At 47.9% G+C, this 21,521-nt stretch overlaps 1 protein-coding gene across 3 annotated transcripts in view; it reads right to left on the reverse strand.

The window, feature by feature from the left end:
- PLEKHA8 (pleckstrin homology domain containing A8) overlaps window positions 1–21,521 on the reverse strand; it is a 183,260-nt gene that overhangs the window by 20,067 nt on the left and 141,672 nt on the right. For 2 of the 3 annotated variants that reach the window (XM_063921956.1, XM_063921955.1), the window contains exons 11-12: window positions 8,099–8,229; window positions 7,467–7,537 (exon numbers count right to left, since the gene is read on the reverse strand). In XM_063921956.1, the coding sequence (XP_063778026.1) occupies window positions 7,467–7,537; window positions 8,099–8,229 (202 nt within the window). Of the gene's footprint in view, window positions 1–7,103; window positions 7,178–7,466; window positions 7,538–8,098; window positions 8,230–21,521 lie in introns of those variants that run through there. The other variant, XM_063921957.1, reaches the window with a different exon arrangement.

Genomic DNA, 21,521 nt, shown 5'->3' on the forward strand with positions numbered 1-21,521 from the left:
TTAGCAACTGGGCAAAACCATGTGCACTTCAGGGGAGGCAGATATAACATGTGCAGAGAGAGTTAGATTTGGGTGTGGTGTGTTCAATCTGCAATCTAATTTGCAGTGTAAAAATAAAGCAGCCAGTATTTACCGTGCACAGAAATAAAATAACCCACCCAAATCTAACTCTCTCTGCAAATGTTATATCTGCCCCCCCTGCAGTGCACATGGTTTTGCCCAACTGCTAAAAAATGTCCTGCTGCGATCAACTTGGAATTACCCCCCAAGCGCCTTAGCAGTCATTGACCCCACTCTGTGATTTTATGTGGTCTTCCGCTTGCTGTTGATCCTAAATGCTTTCACTTTCTAATAATATCACTTACAGTTGACCGTGGAATATCCAGCAGGGATGAAATTTCACGAACTGTCTTATTGTAAAGGTGGCATCCTATCACAGTACCACGCTTGAAATCACTGAGCTCTTCAGAATGACCCATTTTGTATCACAAATGTTTGCAAATGGAGACTGCATGGCAAGATGTCTGATTTTATACATCTGTGGCAACGGGTCTGATTGAAACACCTGACTTCAATAATTAACAGGCGTGGCCAAATAATTTTGTCCATATAGTGTATATTTAAACATGTTTCCTAAACAAAGAAGGAAAATAGACCAGGTTGCCTGCTTCAAACTCGGTTTCATAGTTATGAGATCAAAAGAAAAGACATGTAAGAGAAATGACCACAGACATCACAAAGGATTCCGAAGACTGATCTGGGCTAATAGAATGGGCTAATAGGTGCAAGAAAAGTCACTGCTATGGGGCCCATAGGCTTAGGGGGCCCTGGACCCAGCTTGTATAATTGTCTCCCAAGTTCCCAAAATTGCCTGCTAAAAATAAGATTTTACTCACCGGTAAATCTATTTCTCGTAGTCCGTAGTGGATGCTGGGGACTCCGTAAGGACCATGGGGAATAGACGGGCTCCGCAGGAGACTGGGCACTCTAAAGAAAGATTTAGTATTTCCTGGTGTGCACTGGCTCCTCCCTCTATGCCCCTCCTCCAGACCTCAGTTAAGGAAACTGTGCCCGGAAGAGCTGACATTACAAGGAAAGGATTTTGGAATCCAGGATAAGACTCATACCAGCCACACCAATCACACCGTATATCTTGTGATAAACTTACCCAGTTAACAGTATGAACAACAAACAAGCATCACTCAACTGATGCCACATAACATAACCCTTTAGTAAGCAATAACTATATACACGTATTGCAAAAAGTCCGCACTTGGGACGGGCGCCCAGCATCCACTACGGACTACGAGAAATAGATTTACCGGTGAGTAAAATCTTATTTTCTCTAACGTCCTAGTGGATGCTGGGGACTCCGTAAGGACCATGGGGATTATACCAAAGCTCCCAAACGGGCGGGAGAGTGCGGATGACTCTGCAGCACCGAATGGGCAAACTCAAGGTCCTCCTCAGCCAGGGTATCAAACTTGTAGAACTTTACAAATGTGTTTGAACCCGACCAAGTAGCAGCTCGGCAAAGCTGTAATGCCGAGACCCCTCGGGCAGCCGCCCAAGAAGAGCCCACCTTTCTTGTGGAATGGGCTTTCACTGATTTTGGATGCGGCAATCCAGCCGCAGAATGAGCCTGCTGAATCGTGCCACAGATCCAGCGAGCAATAGTTTGCTTTGAAGCAGGAGCACCCAGCTTGTTGGATGCATACAGGACAAACAGCGAGTCAGTCTTCCTGACTCCAGCCGTTCTGGTCACATAAATCTTCAAAGCCCGGACTACGTCAAGCAACTTGGAATCCTCCAAGTCACCCGTAGCCGCAGGCACCACAATAGGTTGGTTCAAATGAAAGGATGACACCACCTTTGGCAGAAATTGCGGACGAGTCCGCAATTCTGCCCTATCCATATGGAAAACCAGATAGGGGCTTTTACATGACAAAGCCGCCAATTCTGACACACGCCTAGCCGAAGCTAAGGCCAACAGCATGACCACTTTCCACGTGAGATACTTTAGCTCCACGGTCTTAAGTGGCTCACAACAGTGGGATTTCAGGAAACTCAACACCACGTTAAGATCCCAAGGTGCCACTGGTGGCACAAAAGGGGGCTGAATATGCAGCACTCCCTTAGCAAACGTCTGAACCTCAGGCAGTGAAGCCAGTTCTTTTTGGAAGAAAATGGATAGGGCCGAAATCTGGACCTTTATGGACCCTAATTGCAGGCCCATAGTCACTCCTGACTGTAGGAAGTGCAGGAATCGACCCAGCTGGAATTCCTCTGTAGGGGCCTTCCTGGCCTCACACCAAGCAACATATTTTCGCCATATACGGTGATAATGCTTTGCTGTCACATCCTTCCTAGCCTTTATAAGCGTAGGAATAACTTCATCCGGAATGCCTTTTTCCGCTAGGATCCGGCGTTCAACCGCCATGCCGTCAAACGCAGCCGCGGTAAGTCTTGGAACAGACAGGGCCCTTGTTGTAACAGGTCCTGTCTGAGAGGCAGAGGCCACGGGTCCTCTGTGAGCATTTCTTGCAATTCCGGGTACTAAGTCCTTCTTGGCCAATCCGGAACAATGAGTATTGTTCTCACTCCTCTTTTTCTTACAATTCTCAGCACCTTTGGTATGAGAGGAAGAGGAGGAAATACATAGACCGACTGGAACACCCACGGTGTTACTAGTGCGTCCACAGCTATCGCCTGAGGGTCCCTTGACCTGGTGCAATATCCTTTTAGCTTTTTGTTGAGACGGGACGCCATCATGTCCACCTGTGGCAGTTCCCATCGATTTGCAATCTGCGTGAAGACTTTTTGATGAAGTCCCCACTCTCCCGGGTGGAGGTCGTGCCTGCTGAGGAAGTCTGCTTCCCAGTTGTCCACTCCCGGAATGAACACTGCTGACAGTGCTAGTACGTGATTCTCCGCCCAACGAAGAATCCTGGTGGCTTCTGCCATTGCCACCCTGCTTCTTGTGCCGCCCTGGAGGTTTACATGGGCCACTGCCGTGAAGTTGTCTGACTGAATCAGCACTGGTTGGTTTTGAAGCAGAGGCTCCGCTTGACTCAGGGCGTTGTATATGGCCCTTAGTTCCAGGATATTGATGTGCAGACAAGTCTCCTGACTTGACCATAGCCCCTGGAAGTTTCTTCCTTGAGTGACTGCCCCCTATCCTCGGAGGCTTGCATCCGTGGTCACCAGGACCCAGTCCTGTATGCCGAACCTGCGGCCCTTGAGGAGGTGAGCACTTTGCAGCCACCACAGAAGAGAGACCCTGGCCCTGGGGGACAGGGTGATCAGCCGATGCATCTGAAGATGCGATCCGGACCACTTGTCCAACAGATCCCACTGAAAGATCCTCGCATGGAACCTGCCGAAGGGAATGGCTTCGTATGACGCCACCATCTTTCCCAGGACACGCGTGCAGTGATGCACCGATACCTGTTTTGGTTTTAGAAGGCCTCTGACCAGAGTCACGAGCTCCTGAGCCTTCTCCTCCGGGAGAAACACCCTTTTCTGGTTTGTGTCCAGAATCATGCCCAGGAAGGGCAGACGCGTCGTAGGAATCAGCTGCGACTTTGGAATATTCAAAATCCAGCCGTGCTGTTGCAACACTTCCTGAGAGAGTGCTACGCTGATCAGCAACCGCTCCTTGGACCTCGCCTTTATGAGGAGATCGTCCAAGTATGGGATAATCGTAACCCCTTGCTTCCGAAGGAGCACCATCATTTCCGCCATCACCTTGGTAAATATTCTCGGTGCCGTGGACAGGCCTAACGGCAAAGTCTGGAATTGGTAATGACAGTCCTGTACCACAAACCTGAGGTACTCCTGATGAGGTGGGTAAATGGGGACATGCAAGTACGCATCCTTGATGTCCAGAGACACCATTAAATCCCCCTCTTCCAGGCTTGTAATGACCGCTCTGAGCGATTCCATTTTGAACTTGAATCTTTTCAGATAAATGTTCAGGGACTTTAAATTCAATATGGGTCTGACCGAACAGTCCGGTTTCGGTACCACAAACATTGTGGAATAGTATCCCCTTCCCTGTAGAAGGAGGGGAACCTTTACCACCACCTGCTGGAGATATAACTTGTGAATTGCCGCTAACACTACTTCCCGTTCCATGGGGGAAGCTGGCAGGGCCGATTTGAGGTAACGGTGAGGGGGCATCACTTCGAATTCCAGCTTGTATCCCTGAGACACAATCTGTATAGCCCAGGGATCCACCTGTGAGCGAACCTACTGGTGGCTGAAATTTCGGAGACGCGCCCCCACCGCTCCTGGCTCCACCTGTGGAGCCCCAGCGTCATGCAGTGGATTTAGTGGAAGCCGGGGAGGACTTCTGTTCCTGGGAACTAGCTGTATGGTGCAGCTTCTTTCCTCTACCCCTGCCTCTGGCAAGAAAGGACGCACCTCTGACCTTCTTGCTTCTTTGTGATCGAAAGGACTGCATTTGGTAATACGGTGCTTTCTTAGGCTGTGAGGGAATATATGGCAAAAAATTTGACTTCCCAGCTGTAGCTGTGGAAACTAGATCCGAGAGACCGTCCCCAAACAATTCCTCACCCTTATAAGGCAACACCTCCATGTGTTTTTTAGAGTCGGCATCACCTGTCCATTGCCAAGTCCATAAGACCCTTCTGGCAGAAATCGACATTGCGTTTATTCTAGAGCCCAGCAGGCAAATGTCCCTCTGGGCATCCCGCATATATAGGACAGCGTCTTTGATATGTCCTAGGGTCAGTAAAATAGTCTCCCTGTCCAGGGTATCTAACTCCTCAGACAGAGTATCTGTCCATGCTGCTACAGCACTACACATCCAGGCCACAGCAATTGCTGGCCTCAGAAGAGTACCAGAATGTGTATAAACAGACTTCAGGATACCTTCCTGCTTCCTATCCGCAGGATCCTTTAGGGCGGCCGTATCCTGTGACGGCAGGGCCACCTTTTTAGATAAGCGCGTCAACGCTTTGTCTACCCTAGGGGAGGATTCCCAGCGTAACCTATCCGTTGGCGGGAAAGGGTACGCCATAAGTAATCTTTTGGAAATCAGTACTTTCCTATCAGGGGAATACCACGCTTTTTCACATAACTCATTTAATTCATGTGAAGGGGGAAAAGTCACTTCTTGCTTTTTCTCCCCAAACATATAAACCCTCTTGTCAGGGACAGGGTTTTCCTCCGATATGTGCAATACATCCTTCATTGCTATAATCATGTATCGGATGGCTTTAATCATTTTAGGCTGCAACTTTGCCTCATCGTCATCGACACTGGAGTCAGAATCCGTGTCGACATCTGTGTCAACCAACTGGGATAGTGGGCGCTTTTGAGACCCTGGCGGCCTCTGAGCTGTAGAATCAGACACGGGTTGAGACCCTGACTGATTATCCAACCTTTTATGCAAGGAGCTCACGTTATCATTTAACACCTTCCACATATCCATCCAATCAGGTGTCGGCGCCGTCGGCGGCGACACCACATTCACTTGCACTTGTTCTGCCTCCACGTAACCGTCCTCGTCAAACATGTCGACACAAACGTACCGACACACCGCACACACACAGGGAATGCTCTAATTGAGGACAGGACCCCACAAGGCCTTTTGGGGAGACAGAGAGAGAGTATGCCAGCACACACCCCAGAGCTATATAACCCAGGGATTACACAGTAACTTAGTGTTTACCCAGTAGCTGCTGTTTATGATAATTTTGCGCCTAAATTTATGTGCCCCCCCTCTCTTTTTACCCTTTTTCTACCTTGATACTGCAGGGGAGAGCCTGGGGAGCTTCCTCTCAGCGGAGCTGTGAAGAGAAAATGGCGCTGGTTAGTGCTGAGGAAGAAGGCCCCGCCCCCTCAGCGGCGGGCTTCAGTCCCGGGTCTGTGTAATAAAATGGCGGGGGCTCGTACATATATACAGTGCCCAGCTGTATATATGTGTCTTTTTGCCAAGAGCTATCCTAATTGCTGCCCAGGGCGCCCCCCCCTGCGCCCTGCACCCTACAGTGACCGGAGTGTGTGGGTAGTGTGGGCGCAATGGCGCACAGCTGCAGTGCTGTGCACTACCTCATGTGAAGACAGGAGTCTTCTGCCGCCGATTTCGATGTCTTCTTGCTTCTGCCGGCTTCTGGCTCTGCGAGGGGGACGGCGGCGCGGCTCCGGGAACGGACGACAAGGTCAGGTCCTGTGTTCAATCCCTCTGGAGCTAATGGTGTCCAGTAGCCTAAGAAGCGCAACCTAGCCGCAGTTAGTAGGTTTGCTTCTCTCCCCTCAGTCCCACGTAGCAGAGAGTCTGTTGCCAGCAGAAGCTCTCTGAAAATAAAAAAACCTAACTAAAATACTTTCTTATTAGCAAGCTCAGGAGAGCTCACTAAAAGCACCCAGCTCTGGCTGGGCACAGATTCTAACTGGGGTCTGGAGGAGGGGCATAGAGGGAGGAGCCAGTGCACACCAGGTAGTACTAAATCTTTCTTTAGAGTGCCCAGTCTCCTGCGGAGCCCGTCTATTCCCCATGGTCCTTACGGAGTCCCCAGCATCCACTAGGACGTTAGAGAAAAACTGGTTCTGGTCCATTGCCTGGGCCTGAAAGGGGGATTCATATGCGTTGAGATCTCCCTCTCAATAGCTCCACACTGATCCATCTCCCACAATCCTGATTTATACTCACAGATACAGCTATGCTAAAAAGTTGCCCAGCACTGTCTGAGAGTATCTTCTGGTGGCACTGTGTGGTATAATGTGAACTAGGGCATTAGGGCATTTCTATGGGGCATAAAATGAACTAGGACACTAATATGGGGCATAACATAATGTGGGACAATGGTATGTGGCATAAAATGAACAACCATTAACATCTGACTAAAGGGTATATTCAATTGAAGTCGGATCCATTCAATTGAATATACTCCTAATCCTCATAAGTGAACAATTAACGCATTCCAGCTTTATATAATGTGTGTTCCATTTTTAATAAGAAGTCAGCCTGTACAGACCAGCAGTGGGGCTATACTGTTACAGCTTCCATTATTCACCGGACGCTATATCAACTGGACACGCGAGCATCTAATACGGTCAGGCATATCCATACAGAAACTTACAATTGTTCTTATTTTAGGGCTGAACATGGAGTTGGGCAGTTCCCACAGTATACACTAAACTACTTGTCCTGCAATAGGGGGGACAAACACAAATATAGAATTCAATAGGCTCTTGTGACTTTCCAGATTTTATTTATTGACATTTAAATATGAAATACAAAATAATAACAACAACAAAAACAATAATAAATTCTCAGTAATGCAACGCTTGCACAGAAACATCACATGATACACATCATAAACATGTTAGGGATAAGGGAACAATTGGTAAGTTTACCCTGGGTACCAAGCAATATTAATCGCACCAAGGTAAAGCAAAACATTTCAGGGGGTTCTCACAAAGAAAACCTCACTTACCTAATGCGGTTTGGATGTTGTCTTCACCATTTTTCACTTCAGTGAGAAATTGGAAAAGGAAATTGAGTCCCCTGTGGTAAAAGCAAAATAAAATAAAATAAAGAGCGAGAAAATGAGTTTGTTTGTAGGAGCAGAACAATAAAAAACAAATTACTACATGAACCTGCAATTTTGCTTCATCTATCACACAGGTTCTCAAACTTGGTCCTCAGGACCCCACACAGTGCATGTTTTCCAGGTCACCTGTGGTGTCTGAGAACTACTGTTCTATCACAACTACTGTTATCTGCCCCAAGTAATCTGTAGAGGCTGTACATCTATGGCCTGTGTAACCAGCAGAAAGAGAAAACGTTTTAGACATACTGTATGTGTATCTTAGCCGATCGTGATTTCTGCAAAGTGTGTGGACTGATACAGGTTTTACATGCCAATCAGCTCCTGCCATGTTACAGGCTGTGTTTGAAAACTGACAATTAGGAGCTGGTTGGTTGGCACTTTATCACCGTGCAATTTACCACTCTCCAATGCTTGACAAATCTGGGCCAGTGAGTGTAATATTACGCCACAGATGATAAATACTAATATTATTTCATGCAACAGGCAATCTGACTAACCAAAAAAGTGCCCGTTACCGTTTTAGCCACAAGAGCGCATCAGTGGCAGAGTTCCGAATGTTTTCCACATTGGCATTAACTTCGTGGAGAACGATCTTCTGAAGTGTTGTGAACTCCTCCTTATTGGTGATGTATTTCTGATTTATTTTCTGAGAAAAGAAAAAAACAAAACAAAATAGTAAATTGAAAGTATTTCAACAAGTAAAATGTAACGCATTATTGTCATTTGCAGTACATTTGAAACAAATGTTCTTTTGATTTAATTATTTCTATGTAAAAAAAATAAACAGGATTAAAAATTTTTAAAACAAAAATAAGCATCAAAGTGGAATCGCGAGACACGTGTAAATGTATCAGTGCTGCTTTGTGATGGTATGTACTGGGAATTAAATCTTGCTGACTAGAACTTTTTATTCCCTCTTCTTGGTATCTTTTGGAGTAAAAAAAAACATATTTTTTGAGCAAAACATACCACTCCTGTGATTTCTACTTGAGAACAGAAATATGGGAGAGTCCTTACCTGGTATCTAAAGAAACTTTTTGAGGAAAGTTTATACCTGTTACCAGGTGTGTCAGTACCCTAAAGGTTTCTACATTGATTTACAGCTATATATGGTGTACTGACACTGGTTGGCTGAAACCCAAAGAGAGACCTTTATGTGAATGTATCTCACTGTTATTCGGGAGGAACGCCTATCCCACCGGCAAGATCTAAGAGTATTAATACATCGTGTGCACGGACAGCACTGGTGGATCGCTCATTGTGTTAGACTGCGGGGGTTATGAATTTAGCATGTTTCGCTGGTAGCAGCTGGGTGGAACTGGACAATTCTGGCAACTTCAGCCGCAATGCACATCTGCTCCTTGAATAGCAGCCACAAGCAAAAATTTAATTTGAGGAGATACTTAAAAGGAGATTCAAAGGGTGAAAGGTGCACATTTATGGGCTAGTTTCCTGGTTAGCTGGTTGCCACTGAACTTCTTTCTCGCCACAAAAAGGGATGCTATTTCATAGTAGTTCAAGTAGTGTATTTCCAAGAGTCATCCCATACTTTCAAACATATGTCTTTTTAACATCATGCTGCATATAATGCAGATAAACAAACACATTAATAAGTGCACAAAATCCCTACTGCTAAAAAAAATAGGGATTTTTGTTTACTTACCGTAAAATCTCTCTCTCTGTCATCCATCTGGGGGACGCTGCGCCGTTACTTGTGGAGGTTAGAGATGTGTGGTAGTGGAGTTTGGCACAGAACCTAACAAACAAACTGCCTCCTCCCCCCTCTAACCCCTCCCATCTCCTTCCTGCCCAGCCATCAACTCAGTTAACGTTTAGCCAAGCCAAAGGAGATAGACCAGAAAAAAATAAAATTTTACTTACCGGTAAATCTATTTCTCGTAGTCCGTAGTGGATGCTGGGGACTCCATAAGGACCATGGGGAATAGACGGGCTCCGCAGGAGACAGGGCACTTTAAGAAAGAAATTGGATACTGGTGTGCTCTGGCTCCTCCCTCTATGTCCCTCCTCCAGACCTCAGTTAGAGAAACTGTGCCCGGAAGAGCTGACAGTACAAGGAAAGGATTTTGGAATCCAGGGCAAGACTCATACCAGCCACACCAATCACACCGTATAACTTGTGATAAACTTACCCAGTTAACAGTATGTACAACAATAGCGCATCAGATCAACCCGATGCAACTATAACATAACCCTTATGTAAGCAATAACTATATACAAGCATTGCAGAAAAAAGTCCGCACTTGGGACGGGCGCCCAGCATCCACTACGGACTACGAGAAATAGATTTACCGGTAAGTAAAATCTTATTTTCTCTAACGTCCTAGTGGATGCTGGGGACTCCGTAAGGACCATGGGGATTATACCAAAGCTCCCAAACGGGCGGGAGAGTGCGGATGACTCTGCAGCACCGAATGAGCAAACACAAGGTCCTCCTCAGCCAGGGTATCAAACTTGTAGAACTTTGCAAAAGTGTTTGAACCCGACCAAGTAGCTGCTCGGCAAAGCTGTAATGCCGAGACCCCTCGGGCAGCCCCAAGAAGAGCCCACCTTCCTTGTGGAATGGGCTTTTACCGATTTTGGCTGCGGCAATCCTGCCGCAGAATGAGCCTGCTGAATCGTGTTACAGATCCAGCGAGCAATAGTTTGCTTTGAAGCAGGAGCACCCAGCTTGTTGGGTGCATACAGGATAAACAGTGACTCAGTTTTCCTGACTCTAGCCGTTCTGGCTACATAAACCTTCAAAGCCCTGACCACATCTAGTAACTTGGAATCCTCCAAGTCACGAGTAGCCACAGGCACCACGATAGGTTGGTTCATATGAAAAGATGACACCACTTTTGGCAGAAATTGCGGACGGGTCCGTAATTCCGCTCTGTCCATATGGAAAACCAGATAGGGGCTTTTATGTGACAAAGCCGCTAATTCTGACACACGCCTAGCCGAAGCCAAGGCTAATAGCATGACCACTTTCCACGTGAGAAATTTTAACTCCACGGTTTTTAGTGGCTCAAACCAGTGTGACTTCAGGAAACTCAACACCACGTTAAGATCCCAAGGTGCCACTGGAGGCACAAAAGGGGGCTGAATATGCAACACTCCCTTCACAAACGTCTGGACTTCAGGAAGAGAAGCCAGTTCTTTTTTAAAGAAAATGGATAGGGCCGAAATCTGGACCTTAATGGAACCCAATTTTAGGCCCAAAGTCACTCCCGACTGTAGGAAGTGAAGGAAACGGCCCAGCTGGAATTCCTCCGTAGGGGCATTCCTGGCCTCACACCAAGCAACATATTTTCGCCATATACACTGCTCAAAAAAAAAAAGGGAACACTAAAATAACACATCCTAGATCTGAATGAATGAAATATTCTTATTAAATACTTTGTTCTTTACATAGTTGAATGTGCTGACAACAAAATCACACAAAAAATTATCAATGGAAATCAAATTTATTAACCCACGGAGGTCTGGATTTGGAGTCACCCTCAAAATTAAAGTGGAAAAACACACTACAGGCTGATCCAACTTTGATGTAATGTCCTTAAAACAAGTCAAAATGAGGCTCAGTAGTGTGTGTGGCCTCCTCGTGCCTGTATGACCTCCCTACAACCCACACAAGTGGCTCAGGTAGTGCAGCTCATCTAGGATAGCACATCAATGCGAGTTGTGGCAAGAAGGTTTGCTGTGTCTGTCAGCATAGTGTCCAGAGCATGGAGGCGCTACCAGGAGACAGGCCAGTACATCAGGAGACGTGGAGGAGGTCGTAGGAGGGCAACAACCCAGCAGCAGGACCGCTACCTCTGCCTTTGTGCAAGGAGGAACAGGAGGAGCACTGCCAGAGCCCTGCAAAATGACCTCCGGCAAGCTACAAATGTGCATGTGTCTACTCAAACTATCAGAAACAGACTCCATGAGGGTGGTATGAGGGCCCGACGCCCACAGGTGGGGGTTGTGCTTACAGCCCAACACCATGCAGGACGTTTGGCATTTGCCAGAGAACACCAAGATTGGCAAATTCGCCACTGGCGCCCTGTGCTCTTCACAGATGAAAGCAGGTTCTCACTGAGCACATGTGACAGAGTCCGGAGACACCAAGGAGAACGTTCTGCTGCCTGCAACATCCTCCAGCATGACCGGTTTGGCAGTGGGTCAGTAATGGTGTGGGGTGGCATTTCTTTGGGGGCACAGCTCTCCATGTGCTCGCCAGTGGTAGCCTGACTGCCATTAGGTACCGAGATGAGATCCTCAGACCCCTTGTGAGACCATATGCTGGTGTGGTTGGCCCTGGGTTCCTCCTAATGCAAGACAATGCTAGACCTCATGTGGCTGGAGTGTGTCAGCAGTTCCTGCAAGACGAAAGCATTGATGCTATGAACTGGCCCGCCCGTTCCCCAGACCTGAATCCAATTGAGCACATCTGGGACTTCATGTCTCACTCCATCCACCAATGCCACGTTGCACCACAGACTGTCCAGGAGTTGGTGGATGCTTTAGTCCAGGTCTGGGAGGAGATCCCTCAGGAGACCATCCACCACCTCATCAGGAGCATGCCCAGGCGTTGTAGGGAGGTCATACAGGCACGAGGAGGCCACAGACACTACTGAGCCTCATTTTGACTCTTTTTAAGGACATTACATCAAAGTTGGATCAGCCTGTAGTGTGTTTTTCCACTTTAATTTTGAGGGTGACTCCAAATCCAGACCTCCATGGGTTAATAAATTTGATTTCCATTGATAATTTTTGTGTGATTTTGCTGTCAGCACATTCAACTATGGAAAGAACAAAGTATTTAATAAGAATATTTCATGCATTCAGATCTAGGATGTGTTATTTTAGTGTTCCCTTTATTTTTTTGAGCAGTGTACAATGATAATGTTTAGCCGTCACGTCCTTCCTAGCCTTTATCAGCGTAGGAATGACCTCATCCGGAATGCCTTTTTCTGCTAGGATTCGGCGTTCAACCGCCATGCCGTCAAATGCAGCCGCGGTAAGTCTTGGAACAGACAGGGCCCCTGTTGCAACAAGTCCTGTCTTAGAGGCAGAGGCCATGGGTCCTCTGTGAGCAGTTCTTGCAACTCTGGATACCAAGTCCTTCTTGGCCAATCCGGAACAATGAGTATTGTTCTCACTCCTCTTCTTCTTATGATTCTCAGCACCTTGGGTATGAGAGGAAGAGGAGGAAATACATAGACCAACTGGAACACCCACGTGTCACTAGAGTGTCTACATCTATCGCCTGAGGGTCTCTTGACCTGGCGCAATATCTCTGTAGTTTTTTGTTGAGGCGGGATGCCATCATGTCAACTTGTGGCAGTTCCCACCGACTTTCAATCTGCGTGAAGACTTCTTGATGAAGTCCCCACTCTCCCGGGTGGAGGTCGTGCCTGCTGAGGAAGTCTGCTTCCCAGTTGTCCACTCCCGGAATGAACACTGCTGACAGTGCGCTTACGTGATTCTCCGCCCAGCGAAGAATTCTGGTGGCTTCCGCCATCGCCACCCTGCTCTTTGTGCCGCCTTGGCGGTTTACATGAGCCACTGCGGTGATGTTGTCTGACTGAATCAGCACCGGTCGGTCGCGAAGCAGGGTCTCCGCTTGTCGTAGGGCGTTGTATATTGCCCTTAATTCCAGGATGTTGATGTGAAGACAAGTCTCCTGACTTGACCACAGACCTTGGAAATTTCTTCCCTGTGTGACTGCTCCCCACCCTTGGAGGCCTGCGTCCGTGGTCACCAGGACCCAGTCCTGAATGCCGAATCTGCGGTCCTCAAGAAGGTGAGCACTCTGCAGCCACCACAGGAGAGACACCCTGGCCCTGGGGGACAGGGTGATCAGCCGATGCATCAGTAGATGTGATCCGGACCACTTGTCCAACAGATCCCACTGAAAGGTCCTCGCATGGAACCTGCCGAAGGGAATGGCCTCGTATGAGGCCACCCTCTTTTCCAGGACTCGCGTGCAGTGATGCACCGACACCTGTTTTGGTTTTAATAGGTCTCTGACCAATGTCATGAGCTCCTGAGCCTTCTCCATCGGGAGATAAACCCTCTTCTGGTCTGTGTCCAGAATCATGCCCAGGAAGGGCAGACGAGTCGTAGGAATCAACTGCGACTTCGGCATATTCAGAATCCAGCCGTGCTGTTGTAATACTTCCCGAGAGCGTGCCACGCTGATCAGCAACTGCTCTCTGGACCTCGCCTTTATGAGGAGATTGTCCAAGTATGGGATAATTGTGACTTCTTGCCGTCGCAGGAGCACCATCATTTCCGCCATAACCTTGGTAAATATTCTCGGTGCCGTGGACAGACCAAACGGCAACGTCTGGAATTGGTAATGACAATCCTGTACCACAAATCTGAGGTACTCCTGATGAGGTGGATAAATGGGGACATGAAGGTAAGCATCCTTTATGTCTAGAGACACCATAAAATCCCCCTCCTCCAGGCTTGCGATGACCGCTCTGAGCGATTCCATCTTGAACTTGAACCTTTTCAGGTATATGTTCAAGGATTTTAAATTCAATATGGGTCTGACCGAACCGTCCGGTTTCGGTACCACAAACATGGTCAAATAGTAACCCCTTCCCTGTTGAAGGAGGGGAACCTTTACCAACACCTGCTGAAGATACAATTTGTGAATTGCAGCTAACACTATTTCCCTCTCTAAGAGGAAGCTGGCAGGGCCGATTTGAGGTAACAAATTCCAGCTTGTATCCCTGAGACACAATCTCTATAGCCCAGGGATCCACCTGGGAGTGAAACCACTTGTGGCTGAAATTTCGGAGACGCACCCCCACCGGGCCTAGCTCCGCCTGTGGAGCCCCAGCGTCATGCGGTGGATTTAGTGGAGGCCGGGGAGGACTTCTGTTCCTGGGAACTAGCTGTATTATGCAGCTTTTTTCCTCTACCCCTGCCTCTGGCAAGAAAGGACGCACCTCGTACTTTCTTGCCTCTTTGTGATCGAAAGGACTGCATTTGGTAATATGGTGGTTTCTTAGGCTGTGAGGGAATATATGGCAAAAAATTTGACTTTCCAGCAGTAGCTGTGGAGACCAGGTCCGAGAGACCGTCCCCAAACAATTCCTCACCCTTGTAAGGTAAAACCTCCATGTGCCTTTTTGAGTCGGCATCGCCTGTCCATTGCCGAGTCCACAGGACCCTTCTGGCAGAAATCGACATTACATTTATTCTAGAGCCCAGTAGGCTAATGTCTCTTTGGGCATCTCTCATATATAGGACAGCGTCTTTTATATGCCCCAGGGTCAGTACTATAGTATCCTTGTCCAAGGTATCAAGTTCCTCAGATAAGGTATCTGTCCATGCTGCTACAGCACTACACATCCAGGCCGACGCAATTGCCGGCCTTAGTAGGGTACCTGAATGTGTATAAATGGACTTCAGGATACCCTCCTGCTTTCTATCCGCAGCATCTTTTAGGGTGGCCGTATCCTGTGACGGCAGGGCTACCCTCTTGGATAAGCGTGTTAAAGCTTTGTCTACCCTAGGGGAGGATTCCCAGCGTAACCTGTCCGTTGGCGGGAAAGGATACGCCATAAGCATCCGTTTGGAAATCTGCAGTTTTCTATCTGGAGAATCCCAAGCCTTTTCACATAACTCATTTAACTCATGTGAAGGGGGAAAGATCACCTCTTGCCTTTTTCCCCCATACATATAAACCCTCTTGTCAGGGACTGGGGTTTCCTCTGTGATGTGCAACACATCCTTCATTGCTAAAATCATGTAACGGATGGCTTTAGCCATTTTAGGCTGTAACTTTGCATCATCGCCATCGACACTGGAGTCAGAATCCGTGTCGACATCTGTGTCAACAATTTGGGATAGTGGGCGCTTCTGAGACCCTGACGGCCTCTGCGACATAGGATCAGGCATGGGCTGAGACCCCGGCTGTCCCAAGGCTTCAGCTTTATCCAACCTTTTATGCAAGGAAGTAACATTATCATTTAAAACCTTCCACATATCCATCCAATCGGGTGTCGGCGGCGACCCGACATTCATTTGCTCCCGCTCTGTTTCCACATAGCCTTCCTCGTCAAACATGCCGACACAAACGTACCGACACACCACACACACAGGGGAAGCTCTTTTTGAAGACAGTTCCCCCACAAGGCCCTTTGGAGAGACAGAGAGAGAATATGCCAGCACACACCCCAGCGCTATATGTCCCAGGAGTCACACAGTAACTTAGTGTTAACCCAGTAGCTGCTGTATATATTGTTTTTGCGCCAAATTTATGTGCCCCCCCCTCTCTTTTTACCCTCTTCTACCGTGATTCTGCAGGGGAGAGCCTGGGGAGCTTCCGCTCAGCGGAGCTGTGGAGAGAAAATGGCGCTGGTGAGTGCTGAGGAAGAAGCCCCGCCCCCTCAGCGGCGGGCTTCTGTCCCGCGTTTCTGTGTAAAAAATATGGCTGGGGCCCATGCATATATACAGTGCCCAACTGTATATATGCCCACTTTTGCCAAGAGGTCTCTAATTGCTGCCCAGGGCGCCCCCCCTGCGCCCTGCACCCTACAGTGACCGGAGTGTGTGGGTTTAGTGTGGGAGCAATGGCGCACAGCTGCAGTGCTGTGCGCTACCTCATATGAAGACTGGAGTCTTCTGCCGCCGATTTCGAAGTCTTCTTGCTTCTGACGCCGGATTCTGTCTTCTAGCTCTGCGAGGGGGACGGCGGCGCGGCTCCGGGATCGGACGACCAAGGGTGCGATCCTGTGTACGATCCCTCTGGAGCTAATGGTGTCCAGTAGCCTAAGAAGCAGGACCTATCTTCTGTGAGTAGGGCTGCTTCTCTCCCCTCAGTCCCACGTAGCAGAGAGTCTGTTGCCAGCAGATCTCTCTGAAAATAAAAAAAGCTAACAAAATACTTTCTTTCTAGCAAGCTCAGGAGAGCTCACTAAGTAGCACCCAGCTCGTCCGGGTACAAATTCAAACTGAGGTCTGGAGGAGGGACATAGAGGGAGGAGCCAGAGCACACCAGTATCCAATTTCTTTCTTAAAGTGCCCTGTCTTCTGCGGAGCCAGTCTATTCCCCATGGTCCTTACGGAGTCCCCAGCATCCACTAGGACATTAGAGAAAATAATAATAACCAAATAAACCAGACAAACCTACGGGAGGGATCGCAGCGTCCCCCAGATGGACTCAGAGAAAGAGATTTTACGGTAAGTAAACAAAAAATAAGAATTTACTTACCGATAATTCTATTTCTCGTAGTCCGTAGTGGATGCTGGGGACTCCGTCAGGACCATGGGGAATAGCGGGCTCCGCAGGAGACAGGGCACATCTAAAAAAGCTTTTAGGTCACATGGTGTGTACTGGCTCCTCCCCCTATGACCCTCCTCCAAGCCTCAGTTAGGTACTGTGCCCGGACGAGCGTACACAATAAGGAAGGATCTTGAATCCCGGGTAAGACTCATACCAGCCACACCAATCACACCGTACAACTTGTGATCTGAACCCAGTTAACAGTATGATAACAAAACGAAGTAGCCTCCGAAAAGATGGCTCACAACAATAGTAATAACCCGATTTTTGTAACAATAACTATGTACAAGCATTGCAGACAATCCGCACTTGGGATGGGCGCCCAGCATCCACTACGGACTACGAGAAATAGAATTATCGGTAAGTAAATTCTTATTTTCTCTAACGTCCTAGTGGATGCTGGGGACTCCGTCAGGACCATGGGGATTATACCAAAGCTCCCAAACGGGCGGGAGAGTGCGGATGACTCTGCAGCACCGAATGAGAGAACTCCAGGTCCTCCTTAGCCAGAGTATCAAAATTTGTAAAATTTTACAAACGTGTTCTCCCCTGACCACGTAGCTGCTCGGCAAAGTTGTAATGCCGAGACTCCTCGGGCAGCCGCCCAGGATGAGCCCACCTTCCTTGTGGAATGGGCATCTATATATTTTGTCTGTGGCAGGCCTGCCACAGAATGTGCAAGCTGAATTGTATTACAAATCCAGCGTGCAATAGACTGCTTAGAAGCATGAGCACCCAGCTTGTTGGGTGTATACAGTATAAACAGCAAGTCAGACTTTCTGACTCCAGCCGTCCTAACTATATATATATATATATATATATATATATATATATATTTTTAGGGCCCTGACCACGTCTAGTAACTTGGAGTCCTCCAAGTCCCTAGTAGCCGCAGGCACCACAAGAGGATGTTTCAGGTGAAAACGCTGACACCCCTTTATGAAGAAACTGGAGACGAGTCCCAGTTCTGTCCTGTTCAAATGGAAAATTTTAACATGGGCTTTTGTAAGACAAAGCCGCCCATTCTGACAATCGCCTGGCCGAGGCCAGGGCTAACCACATGGTCACTTCCCATGTGAGATATTTGTCAACAGCATGGTCACTTTCCATGTGAGATATTTCAAATCCACAGATTTGAGCGGTTCAAACCAATATGAATTTAAGAAATCCCAACACTATGTTGAGATCTCACGGTGCCCCTAGGGGCACAAAAAAGCTGTATATGCAATACATCCTTTACAATCTGGACTTCAGGAACTGAAGTCAATTCTTTCTGGAAGAAAATCTACAGGGCCGAAATTTAAATGTTAATGAACCCCAATTTGAGGTCCAAAACACTCCTGTTTTCAGGAAGTGTAGAAATCGACCTAGTTGAATTTCCGTCGTGGAGCCTTCCTGGCCTCACCCACGCAACATATTTTCACCACATGTGGTGATGACGTTGTGCGGCCACCTCCTTCCTGGCTTTGACCAGGGTAGGTATGACCTCTTATGGAATGCCTTTTCCCCTCAGGATCCGGCATTCAACCGCCATGCCGTCAAACGCAGCCGCGGTAAGTCTTGGAATAGACATGGTACTTGCTGAATCAAGTCCCTTCTTAGCTCCCCAGGCCCTTAGTCCTCTGTGAGCATTTCTTGAAGTTCCGGGTACCAAGTCCCTCTTGGCCAATCCGGAGCCACTAGTATAGTTCATACTCCTCTATGTCTTATAATTCTCAATACCCTGGTTATGAGAAACAGAGGAGGGAACACATACACAGACTGGTACACCCACGGTGTTACCAGAACATCCACAGCTATCGCCTGAAGGTCTCATGACCTGGCGGAATACCTGTCCCGTTTTTTGTTCGGGCGGGACGCCATCATGTCCACCTTTGGTCTTTGCCAACGGTCCACAATCATGTTGAAAAACTTCCCTATGAAGTTTCCACTCTCCCGGGTGGAGGTCATGCCTGCTGAGGAAGTCTGCTTCCCAGTCGTCCACTCCCGGAAAGAACACTGCTGACAGTGCTATCACATGATTTTCCGCCTAGCGAAAAATCCTTGCAGTTTTCACTGCCCTCCTGCTTCTTGTGCCGCCCTTCTGTTTACGTGGGCGACTGCCGTGATGTTATCCCACTGGATCAATACCGGCTGACCTTGAAGCAGAGGTCTAGCTAAGTTTAGAGCATTATAAAATTGCTCTAAGCTTATTTATGCGGAGAGAATTCTCCAGACTTAATCACACTTCCCTGGAAATTTTTTCCCTGTGTGACTGTTCCCCAGCCTCTCAGGCTGGCCTCCGTGGTCACCGGCATCCAATCCTGAATGCCGAATCTGCGGCCCTCTAGAAGATGAGCACTCTGTAATCACCACAGGAGAGACACCCTTTTCCTTGGATATAGGGTTATCCGCTGATGCATCTGAGGATGCGATCCGGACCATTTGTCCAGCAGATCCCACTGAAGAGTTCTTGCGGGAAATCTGCCGAATGGAATTGCTTCGTAATAAGCCACCATTTTTACCAGGACTATTGTGCAATGATGCACTGACACTTTTCCTGGTTTTAGGAGGATCCCGATTAGCTCGGATAACTCCCTGGTTTTCTCCACTGGGAGAAACACGTTTTTCTGGACTGTGTCCAGAATCTTCCCTAGGAACAGTAGACGTGTCGTCGGAAAAAGCTGCGATTTTGGAATATTTAGAATCCACTCGTGCTGTCGTAGAACTACTTAAGATAGTGCTACTCCGACCTCCAACTGTTCTCTGGACCTTGCCCTTATCAGGAAAGCGTCCATGTTTCTTTTAAGAAAAATCATCATTCCGGCCATTACCTTGGTAAAGACCCGGGGCGCCGTGGACAATCCAAACGGCAGCGTCTGAACTGATAGTGACAGTTCTGTACCAGGAACCTGAAGTACCCTTGGTGAGAAGGGCAAATTTGGACCTGTAGGTAAACGTCCCTGATATCCAGTGACATCATATCGTCCCCTTCTTCCTGGTTCGCTATCACTGCTCCGAGTGACTCCATCTTGATTTGAACGCTTGTATGTAAGTGTTCAAATATTTCAGATCTCACCGAGCCGGTTGGCTTCAGTACCACAATATAGTGTGGAATACTACCCCCTTCCTTGTTGTAAGAAGGGTACTTTGATTATCACCTGCTGGGATTACAGCCTGTGAATTGTGTGAGGGGGAGACGTCTCGAATTTCCAATGTACACCTGGGATATTACATGTAGGATCCCGGAGTTCCCTTGCGAGTGTTGCTGAAACTCTTGAGATGACCCCCTACCGCACCTGAGTCCGCTTGTACGGCCCCAGCGTTATGCTGCGGACTTGGCAGAAGCCGTGAGGAGCTTCTGTTCCTGGGAATGAGCTGCTTGCTGCAGTCTTCTTCCCTTTCCTCTCCCCCTGGGCAGATATGACTGGCCTTCGCCCGCCTGCCCGTATGGGGACGAAAGGACTGAGACTGAAAAGACTGTGTCCTTTTCTGCCAATATGTGACTCGGGGTAACAAAAAGGTGGATTTTTCAGCTGTTGCCATGGCCACCAGGTCCAATGGACCGCCCCTTTATACGGCAATACTTCCATATGCCGTCTGGAATCTGCCTCACCTGACCACTGTCGTGTCTTCATCTGGCAGATATGTACATCACATTTACTCTTGATGCCAGAATGCAATTATGCCTCTGCGCATCACACATATATAGAAATGCATCCTTAAAATGCTCTATAGACAATAAAATCCTGTCCCTGTCAAGGGTATCAAAATTTTCAGTCAGGAAATCCGACCAAGCCCCCTCAGCGCTGCACATCCAGGCTGAGGCGATTGCTGGTCGTAGTATAACACCAGTATGTGTGTATATACTGTTATGATATTTTTCAGCTTCCTATCAGCTGGCTCCTTGAGGGCGGCCGTATCTGGAAACGGTAACGCCATGTTTTTTATAAGCGTGTGAGCGCCTTGTCCACCCTAAGGTGTGTTTTCCAACTCGCCCTTACTACTGGCGGGAAAAAGGGTATACCGCCCATAACTTTCTGTCGGAGGAACCCCACGTATCATCACACACTTCATTTAATTTATCTGATTCAGGCAAAACTACAAGTAGTTTATTCCCACCCTACAAAATACCCTTATTTGTGGTACTTGTGGTATCAGAAATACGTAACACCTCCTTCATTGCCCTTAACATGTAACTTGTGGCCCTAAAGGAAAAATACGTTTGTTTCTTCACCGTCGACACTGGGGTCAGTGTCAGTGTCTGTCGACCGACTGAGGTAAATGGGCGTTTTTACAAGCCCCTGACGGTGTCTGAGACGCCTGGACCGATACTAATTTGTCCGCCGGCTGTCTCATGTCGTCAACCGGCTTGCAGCGTGTTGACATTATCACGTAATTCCATAAGTAAGCCATCCATTCTGGTGTCGACTCCCTAGAGAGTGACATCACCATTACAGGCAATTTTCTCCGTCTCCTCACCAACATTTTCCTCATACATGTCGACACACACGTACCGACCTACAGCACACACATACAGGGAATGCTCTGATAGAGGACAGGACCCACTAGCCCTTTGGGGAGACAGAGGGAGAGTTTGCCAGCACACACCAAAAGCGCCATAATGTATATAACAACCCTAGAAGGTGTTGTTTCTATATATGGGC

The sequence above is a fragment of the Pseudophryne corroboree genome, chromosome 5, assembly GCF_028390025.1.
Source record: "Pseudophryne corroboree isolate aPseCor3 chromosome 5, aPseCor3.hap2, whole genome shotgun sequence".
NCBI lineage: Eukaryota > Metazoa > Chordata > Amphibia > Anura > Myobatrachidae > Pseudophryne > Pseudophryne corroboree.